Source organism: Siniperca chuatsi, linkage group LG9 (genome assembly GCF_020085105.1).
Source record: "Siniperca chuatsi isolate FFG_IHB_CAS linkage group LG9, ASM2008510v1, whole genome shotgun sequence".
NCBI classification, from domain to species: Eukaryota; Metazoa; Chordata; class Actinopteri; order Centrarchiformes; family Sinipercidae; genus Siniperca; species Siniperca chuatsi.
This window is the reverse complement of record NC_058050.1, coordinates 24,749,495-24,761,484: the sequence shown is the minus strand read 5'-3', so window position 1 is coordinate 24,761,484 and position 11,990 is coordinate 24,749,495. Positions and strand designations below refer to the sequence as shown.

The 11,990-nt window shown below is 41.5% G+C and overlaps 1 protein-coding gene across 36 annotated transcripts in view; it reads right to left on the bottom strand.

Annotated features, from left to right (window-relative positions):
* rims2a (regulating synaptic membrane exocytosis 2a) overlaps positions 1 to 11,990 on the bottom strand; it is a 154,861-nt gene that overhangs the window by 2,689 nt on the left and 140,182 nt on the right. For 34 of the 36 annotated variants that reach the window (XM_044207214.1, XM_044207216.1, XM_044207213.1 and 31 more), the window contains 4 exons: positions 978 to 1,119; positions 651 to 763; positions 308 to 409; positions 57 to 196 (listed from right to left, as the gene is read on the bottom strand). In XM_044207214.1, coding sequence (XP_044063149.1) covers positions 57 to 196; positions 308 to 409; positions 651 to 763; positions 978 to 1,119 — 497 coding nt within the window. Of the gene's footprint in view, positions 1 to 56; positions 197 to 307; positions 410 to 650; positions 764 to 977; positions 1,120 to 1,257; positions 1,728 to 3,962; positions 7,007 to 11,990 lie in introns of those variants that run through there. The other 2 variants (XM_044207246.1, XM_044207247.1) reach the window with 2 other exon arrangements.

Below are 11,990 nucleotides of genomic sequence, written 5' to 3'. Positions count from 1 at the left end.
GTTTTAGTAAGATTGATTCTGAGTTACCGCTTGAATTACTGTGAGCCCTTTCTCACCTGTAAAACCTTCCCTCCCGGACTCTCCTCAAATGGCAGTTGCTGCTGGTAAAGAGGATCCAAGGTTTTTCTTGCTACTTTTGTTTTCTTTTTGGCTATGCAGACTCCGTTTTCCAAAAGGTAGACCTTTACATATGGTGCTGAGAAGAGAAGAGAGGGGGAAGGAGGAGAAGCGAGAAAATGTTACAATATTCTTATCCCAAAACTTTCCCAAAGAAATATGATAATAACAGTGTGAGGGCTTAAATTACCTGGCAGTGCCTTGGAACTTGATTTTCCCACAAGGCCACGGGCTCTGATGATCTCCACCTCCAGTGCTCCTTTCTTCTCCACCATACCAATCTGGATGTCACCTGAATAACAAAAATAGCCAACTTTTAGCACACTACTGACTTAATATTTATTAATTTATAAGGTATAAGTATATATAAGTTAGTAAGGTATGAGTATATTCAGTATATAAGGAATACAATCACATATGACTTACGATTAACCTTGCCTCACTAACATTTTCAATTCTAAGTGCAAAGAGCCACTCCAAGGATTACTAAGCTACCATGTAAATGTATCGAATAAAGCGATTCTTGTTCTCACCCATAGGTGGAGTAGCCAACGTCTGTCGTCCGACCAGCTGGGCGGGGCCGAGACCATCCAGGAAGTCACTGAACTGGGCATCTGAGGAGAGCCTCACACCAGGGAAGATGAGACTGAAACAGAGAACGACACACTGGTTACCACGGCGATGAAAGGTACAGTTCTGTTGATATAAAACAAAGCTGTAGCTGAGTAACGGCTGTAGCCTATTAAGTCATTAGTGAAACCTAATATATCGAATCAAGTTTTGAATTGTTTGCTGTGTGTGTACAAACTGCTCCCAGTAAAAGACCTCTGTAGGAGCTTTTTGAGTCCTTGTGTCCTTACTTTCCCTCGGAGCTGTAGCTGTTCATGCTGCCATCCGTGGACTCCCGGCTGGCCTGCCGAGTCATCCTGCTCCTCATCTCCACCGCCAGGCCCGTCTCTGTGCTCCGCTGGATCGTGCTGCGTAACTTCTTACCTCCCGCTTCTGCACACAGAATGACACACGCAAAGAAAGAGAGAGAGGGAGGGAGAGAAAGAGTGATAGAGACTGTTAATCCACGACAATGAATCATTTTGCGACGCATACAGCGAGGTGCGCTAACATGGATTATTACTGACATACCCGTGCTTTCATTGGCTCGTAGAAAAATCATTCCAGAGGGAAAACAAAACACAAAGACAGCTCTGTGAATGGAATTAATCTCTATACCAAGACATGAGTATATCTTATTCTGGGAAGGATCATGGCAATTTCACTGTGACAGTCAATCAAGGTCACTAATTCAACGAGCTCTACAGAATTATGGCTCTTTGTGTATCTGTTGAACAGCAACATGTACAGCCCTCCTCTGGTCCATGCTACCGACTGCCTACGGGGGGGGGCTTGTGGGAGCCGTAGTGAGTCCACGCTCCACCTATAAACATCCGGCGTCTGCCCTCCATCCTAACTGATCCAAGACGACAGCTGACTCCCCCCATTAGCCCCGCCACTGCTCATCTCCACCCAGCCTCCCTGACAGCCTGCGTGTGGGGCCACGTGGCTCCGCCTGTGGCAGATGTACACATACCAACACAAAAGTAGGAATGCTCCACCGCTAGACACACGCCTGGTAACCAGCACACACACACACACACACACACACACACACACACAACACACAACACACAACACATACACACACAGCATCACTACTATGTTTCATTTTATATCACATTAAGAAAGAGGCTAGCAAATTCTCCTTCATTCTGAGCACAGAGAGAGTCATCACAACATACAGCAAAGACGCTGCTTCTGTTTGTATTGGATACTTAACTTGATATTTAGCCACTGAGGTAGCCAACTGGTATGTTAGTACCTGAAATATATCCATAACCTCTAAGTTTAAACATGAAATCTTGCATGGCTATTGTCAAAGACTTATCACCCGAGCATTATTAAATGTTGTTGCACATATTATAGTTATGGAATTTCTTTTTTCTTATCTGTAATCAAATGAATGCAATGAGGGCATCGTGTTATTTCCCAGAGGTCAGATAATCGCTGCAAAGCCAGAGGAAAGTAATAACAGAGTTATCGTCAGTTCACTTTGCAACTCCCAGGTGCAAAGTGATGACAAACAATCAGCTATCCATAGACCTTGTGCCATTTTCACATAATAATTTCCCAGTTTGTATGGACGCAGCATTCCTACTGCAGCATCATCATGGGCCCTCTGTGGTGCCTGCTGTCTTCACTCTGCCTCCTCTCTCCTTCCTTGTCTCATCAGAGGACGGGCTGAGGACAAGAGAGGTGATCCTGCGTGCTATCGCACACAGACATAAACAGACATGAAGCATTTCAGCCTTGAAATCTCAGCTATTCAGCTGGCTTCCGCCTCCTCTTCCTGCTCTTCAGCCACAGAGGTCGTCTCTGACGTCTGCAGCAAACCGCAGCTCATAGATCTCCTTTGCCAAGCTGTGGCCAGTCGGGTGTTATCAATCAACAATAAAAACACACCATGTTCAAGCAAGGCAAATCTGTTTTACGGCTTTTTGCAAAAATTATGCGATGCATGTGTTAGCATTTATACTGCTGATTAAAATCACAAATATGCAGCTCTTACTATTCTTACTATATCAACGAATGGGCGATCTTATAACATAATAACTCACTCTCACTGCAAATTGTAATAGATTGATCCATGAACACACCATGGCATAGACTTTAAAGACCATGACTCTGTAATGCTGTTCACATACATACATATCACACACATATGTATCTACTTTAGAGACAAAATATGCACACAACTGCATTCAGAGTAATGGCAGATGTGGTAAATGTGTAAAAGACAGGAGCATTATCAACACTGGTTGGAAAATATGGCACCCTCTTAAACAGTAAAGTATCTGTGAAGCATGAAGCAGCAGTGGCCTAAAAAATTGATAAACTGGCTCGTCACCAGAAGGTCACTGCCCTCAAATCTCGGCCTTGCCAGACAGGAAAAGACAATGTCAGAATCTAGTGGAGCTGATCGGTGGCCAACAGTGGAAGTGTGAGTACGTGTGTGTGTGAAGCTCTAGCTAAAAAAAGTGTGATCAGGCAAAAATATTTAGAGGTAATAAAAGTAAAGGTATAAAAGAGTAAATTGTAAAATTGTAAATTAAACTTCTGCATTTCTCTGTAAATAAATCCCACGCCACTAGAACAGGAACTGATGAGAGCATCTTGGGAGGCATAAATATAAACACATACAGTAGGCATCATCACTACTGTTCAGGAAATTTGAAGTGACGGTCAGAACAATGTTGTATTCCTAAGCTAAATAAATGCTACCACCCACAAACTACTAAATAATGATTCATTCCAGTTACTAAATCCTTTATTGAGTCAGATTTAAAATCATCAAGAAGAAATAAGATAGTGGTTAGACTAGCGTGAGTAGAATCAGCAAACAGGTTCCTATAACCATGCATGTTACCACCACCACCACTGACGGCAGTAGCAACAACAGTTGCAGTAAGTGTATTTCACAACACATTGATAGCCTGGATGATAAATTGACTGCTAATGAGATGCAGGCATAGGAATCAACTATCAATAATGATATTACCAGAGTACACAAAGCTCAAGCATCATATTATTATCCAAATCGAACTACACCGTCATCCTAATTAAACTGATTACATCTCTCAACCTGCCCTAATTTCCCCTTCAATCAATAACCCTGCATCTTCCCACTAATCCTAAATCCATCACCTCCTTCTCTGCCATCCCTCAGTTTAAACAGCGCTGCTGCCCCCCAGCCAGCAGCTGCTGTTGTGACATTTCCCCGGATGTCATCTTACCTCCATCCTCCTCATCGAAGGAGTTCATGCAAGGGAAATAGACAGCCAGCGCTTCAAATGATGCAGACAGGCTCATCTTGCTCTGGGAGCGCTGGATACGCATACCAGGAGCCGCAGCAGAGGTATCGTGGCCCTGCCTGCCCATGGTGACCGGCAGCTGTGCTTCTCAATGCGGTGAATCAAATGCACTAGACGTCAGCTTTGCCTTCTCTAGCTGATCTTACTGGTAAAGGTTTAAAAATCAACTCAAATCTAATCTGTTTGATAAATTCCTAAGACCAGTACTAGAAGACTCTATGCTGTAGGAGATCAGGTCTGTGCTATCATCTAGTTTGCTCCTAGATGCTCTGTAGACTGCATCTTAGGGAGAGCTTCAGAAAAACGTTGCTTCAGTAGCTGAGTCTTGTGCTGTCTGGGTCTGACGTTCCTGCTGCACCTCTTTCTTCAGGGGGGGAGGGGAGAGAGCTGCATTGTGCTCCACCAATCAGAGAGCCAGGCTGCTCAGGCGCACCTCGGCTGGCTCTGCGGGTGAACAAGCTCTACCCAGAGATACTGAGCCCCCTTCCCCAGTCCGTTTCTCACCATTTTTTTTTTATTACTTCTTTTATCATTTGCTTTCTCTTTTTTCTCCCTCTGCTTGTTGTGTGCTATTCATCACTGTTATTATGCTTTTCTCTCCATCCCCTGTCCCACCATCCCTCCCTCTCCCCATCTTATCCAGAGGCCAGTGAAAACAAGTTGTCATTAACAACAGCCAACAGCCCTGCTCCTCTATGAGAGGGCATCAGCCACATGGCCATCACTCAAAGTTCACGTGCCAAACTCTACTTTATTTTTCTCTCATCCATAACTACCAGACCACAGCTGTGTTGTGTTGGGAAGGAATTCACTGTGCTTTTGCTGGCTGTTTTCATAGTGAGTGCTGAGAATGAGAAATCCAGTGGATGATCATATTCACATGTTCAACCTGAAAACGTCTATTTTCCTTCCACTTCCTCTATGACACAGCTATGTTGTTTTACCAGAAATTCAGTTCCCCTTGATCAATCACAAGCCACACTGTCAAACAATCAGCCAAGCTCTTTGTTTGAATTAGGGTCAAACTTACCTAAACATGAACCTTTTTTCAGTCTATTTCTACCATTTGTGAACACCGGAGGCCAACCTATTTCAAACAGTCCAGAGCAGAAAGACACAACAGTGGTGCTAAGAGAAAAGATTTCTTACAGGTGGTCCCTGAAATACTGATAAATCTGCTACTGGCATGTTGTGTGAGGGGTAACACATAAAGCAAATGCATGGCTTTAAACTAAACTTCAGCCAGCTCACAGTCACTACTGCAGATTGGTAAAAAATGAAATCAAACTGTGCTGCTTTGACACATTGCCATTACCAACTGTGGCGCTTTTGTTCTGAACACGTATCTGGCAGAATAGACACAGCACAAGACAATTATGGTGCTTCTCTGCTCCATCACAAATATAGCAAGCTCCCTGTTGTGTTATGGCTGAGGCAAAAGTTCCTTTCTAAGAGACACTGCAACCTACTTCCATGCAGAAGCCTCTTAATGCATGGCATCCATTTGCAGGTTTCATCTAGGTCAGTGCAGCCAAAAACAACACTTCACATTTACAGCTAGGGGGAAATTGGACAAACACACACAATTACAATACAACCAACTAGGTCATTTTTAATGGGCCCTTTAGGAGTCTTTCTTTATGAAAGGATATAATTTAGGGCTCCTGGTAACTCAGACAGTGACATTAACCTACAGATTGTGTATATTTTAATGAATCAAACACAAATGTAGCTCATCTAAAGGAGAAGTGCTGTCTTTGAGAGAATCATGTGTATTTTGTAGGTTTTTAGCCATATTAGCTGCGTGGCTCTAAGGATGGCAAAGTTGTTCTGACGGTTGGTCCACCACTTTAGTTCTATTTAGTACTATTAGGTTTGTTTGCCATGGAATTTTGTACAGACATTCATGGTCCCTCAGAAGATGAAGCCAACTGACTTTGGTGAGCTCCACCAGCAGGTTGGCATTTTTGGTTTTTAGTGCCATGTCTTTACAACTATTGGACGGATTGCTACTAAATTTGACATCCATGGTGCCTAAAGAATGGATCCTAATGACATTGGTGATCTCCTGGATGTAGAACACTGTGCGTTCACTTTAGTATATGTATACTATATTATGCTAGGCTTTCCAAATAAAGGGGAAGCAATTTTTTGTCAAATGGCTGTGAGACTAAAACTAAAACCCTGCTAGCAGAATATTGGTAACACACACATCAGGAGTGCCAATGTGGTCTTAACATATGGTAGCAACAGGAGATTCTAGTATTTTCACTGTTTTCAGTTCTTTGCTCTTCACTCAGCTCCAGTAGAAGCTGAAACCTGAACACTATCCCCTCTATAGCAGCAGGAGGTAACTGATGTGATTCTAAAAGTACAGGTCCTACAAGTATGGCCTGATAATCTGGTGTCTCTAACAGAATTTCTATTTCTTGATATTTCTTGATGGATGTATTGATGATATATCAATTACAAACATTTGTGATAGCGAAAGATTACTAAGACCACAGATTGTGTAGTTATCAGAAGTATTATTAGAATTAAATTGGTTGATGCTGTGAGGTAGCACAAAGCCAGCCTACAACATGGAATTATCACAGAAGCTGATCAAATTAATTAGCAAAAGAAAAGACATGATTATTTTTCACATCTTTTCCCATGAACTGCTTTGAAGGAAAAGGCAGTTGGCTGCTTGGCCATAATAAATACTGATAATAACCCAAAACACGGCAGAAAATGGCAATTTAGCTCTCCTCTCTTAAAGTCACGGCTAATGCGTCATTGCACACGTGGCGACAGTAGATGGCACATTTGGCACGTGCTGCTTGTTTCAACTTTTGCACCTTTGACACAGTTTATTCTTACCCATCCAGCCACTGCACAATGGCAGACAGAAAGGAAGAAAGAGACATCTCACCATTTTTCACTGTCATACACCCACTACACATGACACCCCAACACCTGAAGGGAAAAAATTAGGTTAATTACAGTCTTTGCAAATCTGTTCAACACAGCACATGGATGTGTGTGTCCATCCATCCATCCATTTTCTACCGCTTGGTCCCCGTTATTGACTGGAGCCTATCCCAGTGACTTCTGGCCTTAGGCAGGGCACATAGTTTGCAACTCAAGGACAGACAACCATTCACTCACACATTCATTCAATACTGGCAATTTAGAGTTATCAATTAACCTACACAGGAAGGAGAACCCGGACTTTCAATTCCCAGATAATTCTGAAAATAGTTTGCACCTCACATGAAAAAACATTTAATTGCCAGATAATACTCTACATTATTGACAAAATAAAAGCCTATTTATTAAAGATTAGAGCATTTCAAACACGTTCAAAATTGTGCCTGAAGAAAAGCAAGAATCTAGGTTTCTTCATAAGTGCATGATTGTTAACTACTTACTGTACTTCAAACATCTCTTTATAGAAAATGTGTCACTTTAGTTACAAAGATCAGCTTGTTTATAACAGGGGATTACTAGTGAGATGATGTTTTAAGGGAAGTTCATAAATCACTATCAGAAAGTTGTTTTCTTAAACTTTTTTAAATCTCCATTTTAGGCCATGAGGGTTTTCTCTGATTTCACAACAGCATGACTAGTACAGATTAACATTAAAGCACACTGTGCAACATATCTGGTCTCACTCCAAACTATGACAAACCTATTTGACACTGACCACACAACTGGAAATCACAAGCACCTCAGAAGGCAGGAACCTGAAGAATATTGCCAATTCTACTACAACAACAAAGAGTGTAATATCCCAGAAGTCATATGTAAGGGCTGTCTGGCAGGTGGCAGGGATCACAGGCGGAAGCCTTTCGAAGTCTTTCTGATTGATGAGGCCAGGCCAAGCGTCAGAGAACGACTCTGGCCCTACAAACTGTAAACACAGCTTAATGGAGGGCTCTAACTCTGGCACTCACATGCACAGATGTAGGCAAACACACACATATCAGCACTTAAATGTGCACACATCAGGGCACACACCAGGACATGTGCAAAGGTAGGCAAAAACGCTCTCTCTTCTCTCAGTTTACATTCCCTGCAGCCTACCTTGACGCAGGCCAGTCCTGCAGTCTGGAAGTGCAGTTTCCCATCTTGTGTATTGTGCGCATTATAAAGGGAAATAGCTTTGATTACAAAATAAGGTACGATATTATGTTTGAGCTTACTACTCTGTTTCAGTCTCATTTTACAGCGCATTAAAGCTGCATTCATAGATTTCTGACCATTAAATCTGAGACACACAATCCTAACAACCGCCTTATAAAGTTGTTATGGCTAACGTGTAAGCAAACACTAACCTACTTCCACACCTAGCACAAACGAAGCAACGTTAGCATTAATTTAGAGTCATGTTTGTGTCCACCTGAAGAATGTAAGTCTAAAATTCACTTTTTAAGCTCTGGTTTGGTCTCCACCAACTCCAGAGAATAATATAATATAAAATATTGGGGTCTTTAGCTTGTTAGATGTTCCACTGTCTTCACTGGCTAGTTGCTAACTTTGTCTGTATACGGTTTAGTACTAAGAAAGCAGTGTACAGTCCAGCTATGAGACGATTTTGCTGGAAAATGCTGTGTATGGAGGTTAATGAGAGCAGTGAAACTTGTAAAACAAAAAAGAAAACAGCTTAAAGAGGTTAAAAAGCTCCATGCAGCTGCAGAGTTGGGTGCTAATTCTCTGTTTGTCACTACAAATGACATCTTCTTCCAGAGGCATCTTTTGATTCAGCGTAGTAGATTCAGTAATATAAAAATATGAATCGATACAGCTTTAAATCTTGTACGTTCTGTTAATGCAGAAATTAGAATCATTCTTGACGATATAACAGCTCATGTTTCATATATAATAAAAGACTTCACACCCAAACATGTACATACTCTGTGTCCTGCCATTCACTTCACACCTTCACTGAAAAGGTTCACATCTTCATTGGAAGGTGCGAGGTAAGAGGGGCATATTTGAAATGTGAAATGCATGAGGTGTAGCAGTTGGAACAGTCCATCCCCTGGCTGCCTCCCTCCACTCAGTGGTGCAAACACTGAAAGTAGAACAGATGGAGAGCTAACGAGAGAAAGGGGATCTAAATACTGACCTTGTACCGTCTGTGTACATGAAAACTGCCTATAAAAAGTGCTGACATCGGTCCAGCTTATTTTTATGTCTTACAGTCACAACAAACTAGTGTTAAATGTAAAACTTCTCTTGCGTGGGAAAATTGCAACACAAACATGTCACCACGGCATGAATACTTCTCATACTGAAAGAGGAAATAAGCGCGTTTTTAACCATTTTTTATGAAGAGCAGAAACATCATGCTCACGCTTCATGACTAAACCGACCACAGTATTTTGAAGTGCATAAGTGCATGTCTCATCGGCTTCCTCTTTGACTGACAGCGACAGAGTGGTGCTGTCAGCGTTTAAAGACTAAACAATCACGAGAGGAAGTCATATTTTTTTTTGCCGCATTTAAAAATCTAAAAATGCAGGATGGAAGTTCATTTTTAGTCCAGTGCAGATGGGTGTCAAGAATGTACTGTACTGAAATGTGGGCCATGACTAGACAAGTGTGTCCTAAACTCTGTCCAAGCCTCAGACTCAGGCAAAGGAGACATATGGCTGTGGAGCATGAGCCACACTGTAGGCAACAGCTTTTAAGCTGAGCTCATGGAGATAGATGCATAATATTCTTAAAGTGGTTTTCCACCCAAAAATATATCTTTTTAGTATTAAACTGTAACTGTAAGCTTGAAAGGTGGCAGTAAGATGTTTCATCCTTCATGTGGTCATAATGACTTGAATGAATTTCAATAGTTTCACGGTTTGTGTTAAATGGAATATCACAGAATATGATTTTGAATTTTAACACTGTGCTGAAAAATAAAGACACTGTGAAGAGGATGTTGTATGCTCTCGGCTGTTCAGGAGTAAATCAGTTAAGTACACTTCCCTTTAAATAGCAACAGTATAAAAAAAATAGTGTTTTTGGTCAAGTGGCAATGAGTTTACAGCAACATCAGCAGAGATTTGTACCTCCACTCACATGAGCTCATGTGTCCACTTAATTTCCACAGCTTGCTGGGTTACTGTACATGTATACCCAGGCTTCAAGTCAATAGAACTTTATGTTTTCCTTGGATCACAGCTAAATTATGCTCCGGCATAATTACCACAACATAGAAAAAACCTCTTCAAAACAGGAACATCGGTTGATTTCTGGGATAATGTAAGGTACACTGTCTGCTAGGAGAGACACTGTGTGCAATTTATTTAGTCCACCGACTCCAATGTTCACATCACAGCTCATGAATAAACATAAAGTCATCTGTGATTCTAATACAACACTTTCAATAGAGCTATTTCAGTTATAGACTGAGTAATCTTAATAAGAAGAAAAAAAGTACTTAACTTCTGTGCACATTGAAATACCTAAAGAGAGTAATATCATAAATAAATGAGTAGGGGGAAATAAATTGTCTCTGATTTTTAAAGACTACTAAGACACATCAGGGGAGAAAAAAACGAGTTCATCTTTTACCTTATTTCAACTTCATGTAACTAAAAGGCTTATAATACTTATTCATCTACATTATTAAAAAATGCAGTCCAAAATTGTCTTTTTTATTGTGTTTAATGCTGACCTAATGTGTTTAGGTTCTGCTCCAGGAGCACAGTACCTGGGAGAAAATGTACAGTGGCCATAGAAACAGAAACCCTACCATTGCAGAACTAGGGCCCTTGCTTGCATGTACATGACATATAGAGTAAACAGGTACATGCAGTCGCATCCTACAGTGGGCTTTAAGTGTTATACATGAGACTTAGGCATTAATGCCAGCAGTGTGAGTTTGAGTATCAACAATACCATGTTCTTTTGCTGGGCTTTTTAAAGGTGGCAGTTGTACAATGAATAGACCAGAACACACGGGCACTTCATCAAAACGATTGCTGTGTAGGAGGCGGCCCTTGGTAATAAACAGAGATGTCAGATTGCTCAGACCATTACAAGAAAATGCCAAATGCCAGTCCTCAGTGTGACAGTTAACATCATAATATAATTGTGGGATACAACAACCAATTTTGGAAAATTGCTGCAGTCAACGGCAGTGGGCCAGTAAAACATCATCAACAGATGAGTTCTAACTGCACCACCACTGGATGCAGTACAACAGAAAAATAAACAGTGGTTACAGCTGTAAATACAGGTGAAGTAATGGTTTAGGGGCTGGTCAGGTGGGTTTATTAGATCAAAGTCTGATGCCACAGCAAACCATCAATGGCAGAGATAGTTCATCCATCCATGGTTATCAGTTAGATGAGCATTGCCACCTAGATAATGCTCCCTGTCAGTGAAAGAATCTTTCAGGAATAGTTCATGATGCATTCAGATGAAATGGAAGTAATGACCAATAGTCCCTGATATTAAATCAGTTGAAAAACGAGCAGAAGAATTTGTAAAAGAGAGAGATGTCTGCACATTGCAGTTTTAACAGCTCCTACAGTGCATCTACACATATTCAGGTCAGTGCAGAGATGGCTCATCTGAGAGCTCAGGCTGATTACCAGCCATGAGTCCTTGTGAGGAAATTGTGATAATAGAGATGGAGAGAGAAAACTAAAGGAGAGTGAAAGACAGAAAGGGAGAGATACTGTAGAGCTGGTGGAAGAAATGAAAATGAGAAGAGAAGGGATATAATGATAGCGTAATACAAATGTCAGTTAGGAGGGAATAAGAGAATAAGTGTGGTAGAAAGAGGAATGGGGAGAAAGCAGTGGGGCGCTGGTGTCCCTCAACCTCGGTTGTACCTGTGCTGCTGTGTTCCTTTCATGCATCATCCTGAGGGTAGCATGTCTGCTGCGGCCCCGAGGAGATTAATTAGCCTCCTCAGCTAGTGGAGGAGCTGCTGAGATAGGCACCCAACTCAACTCG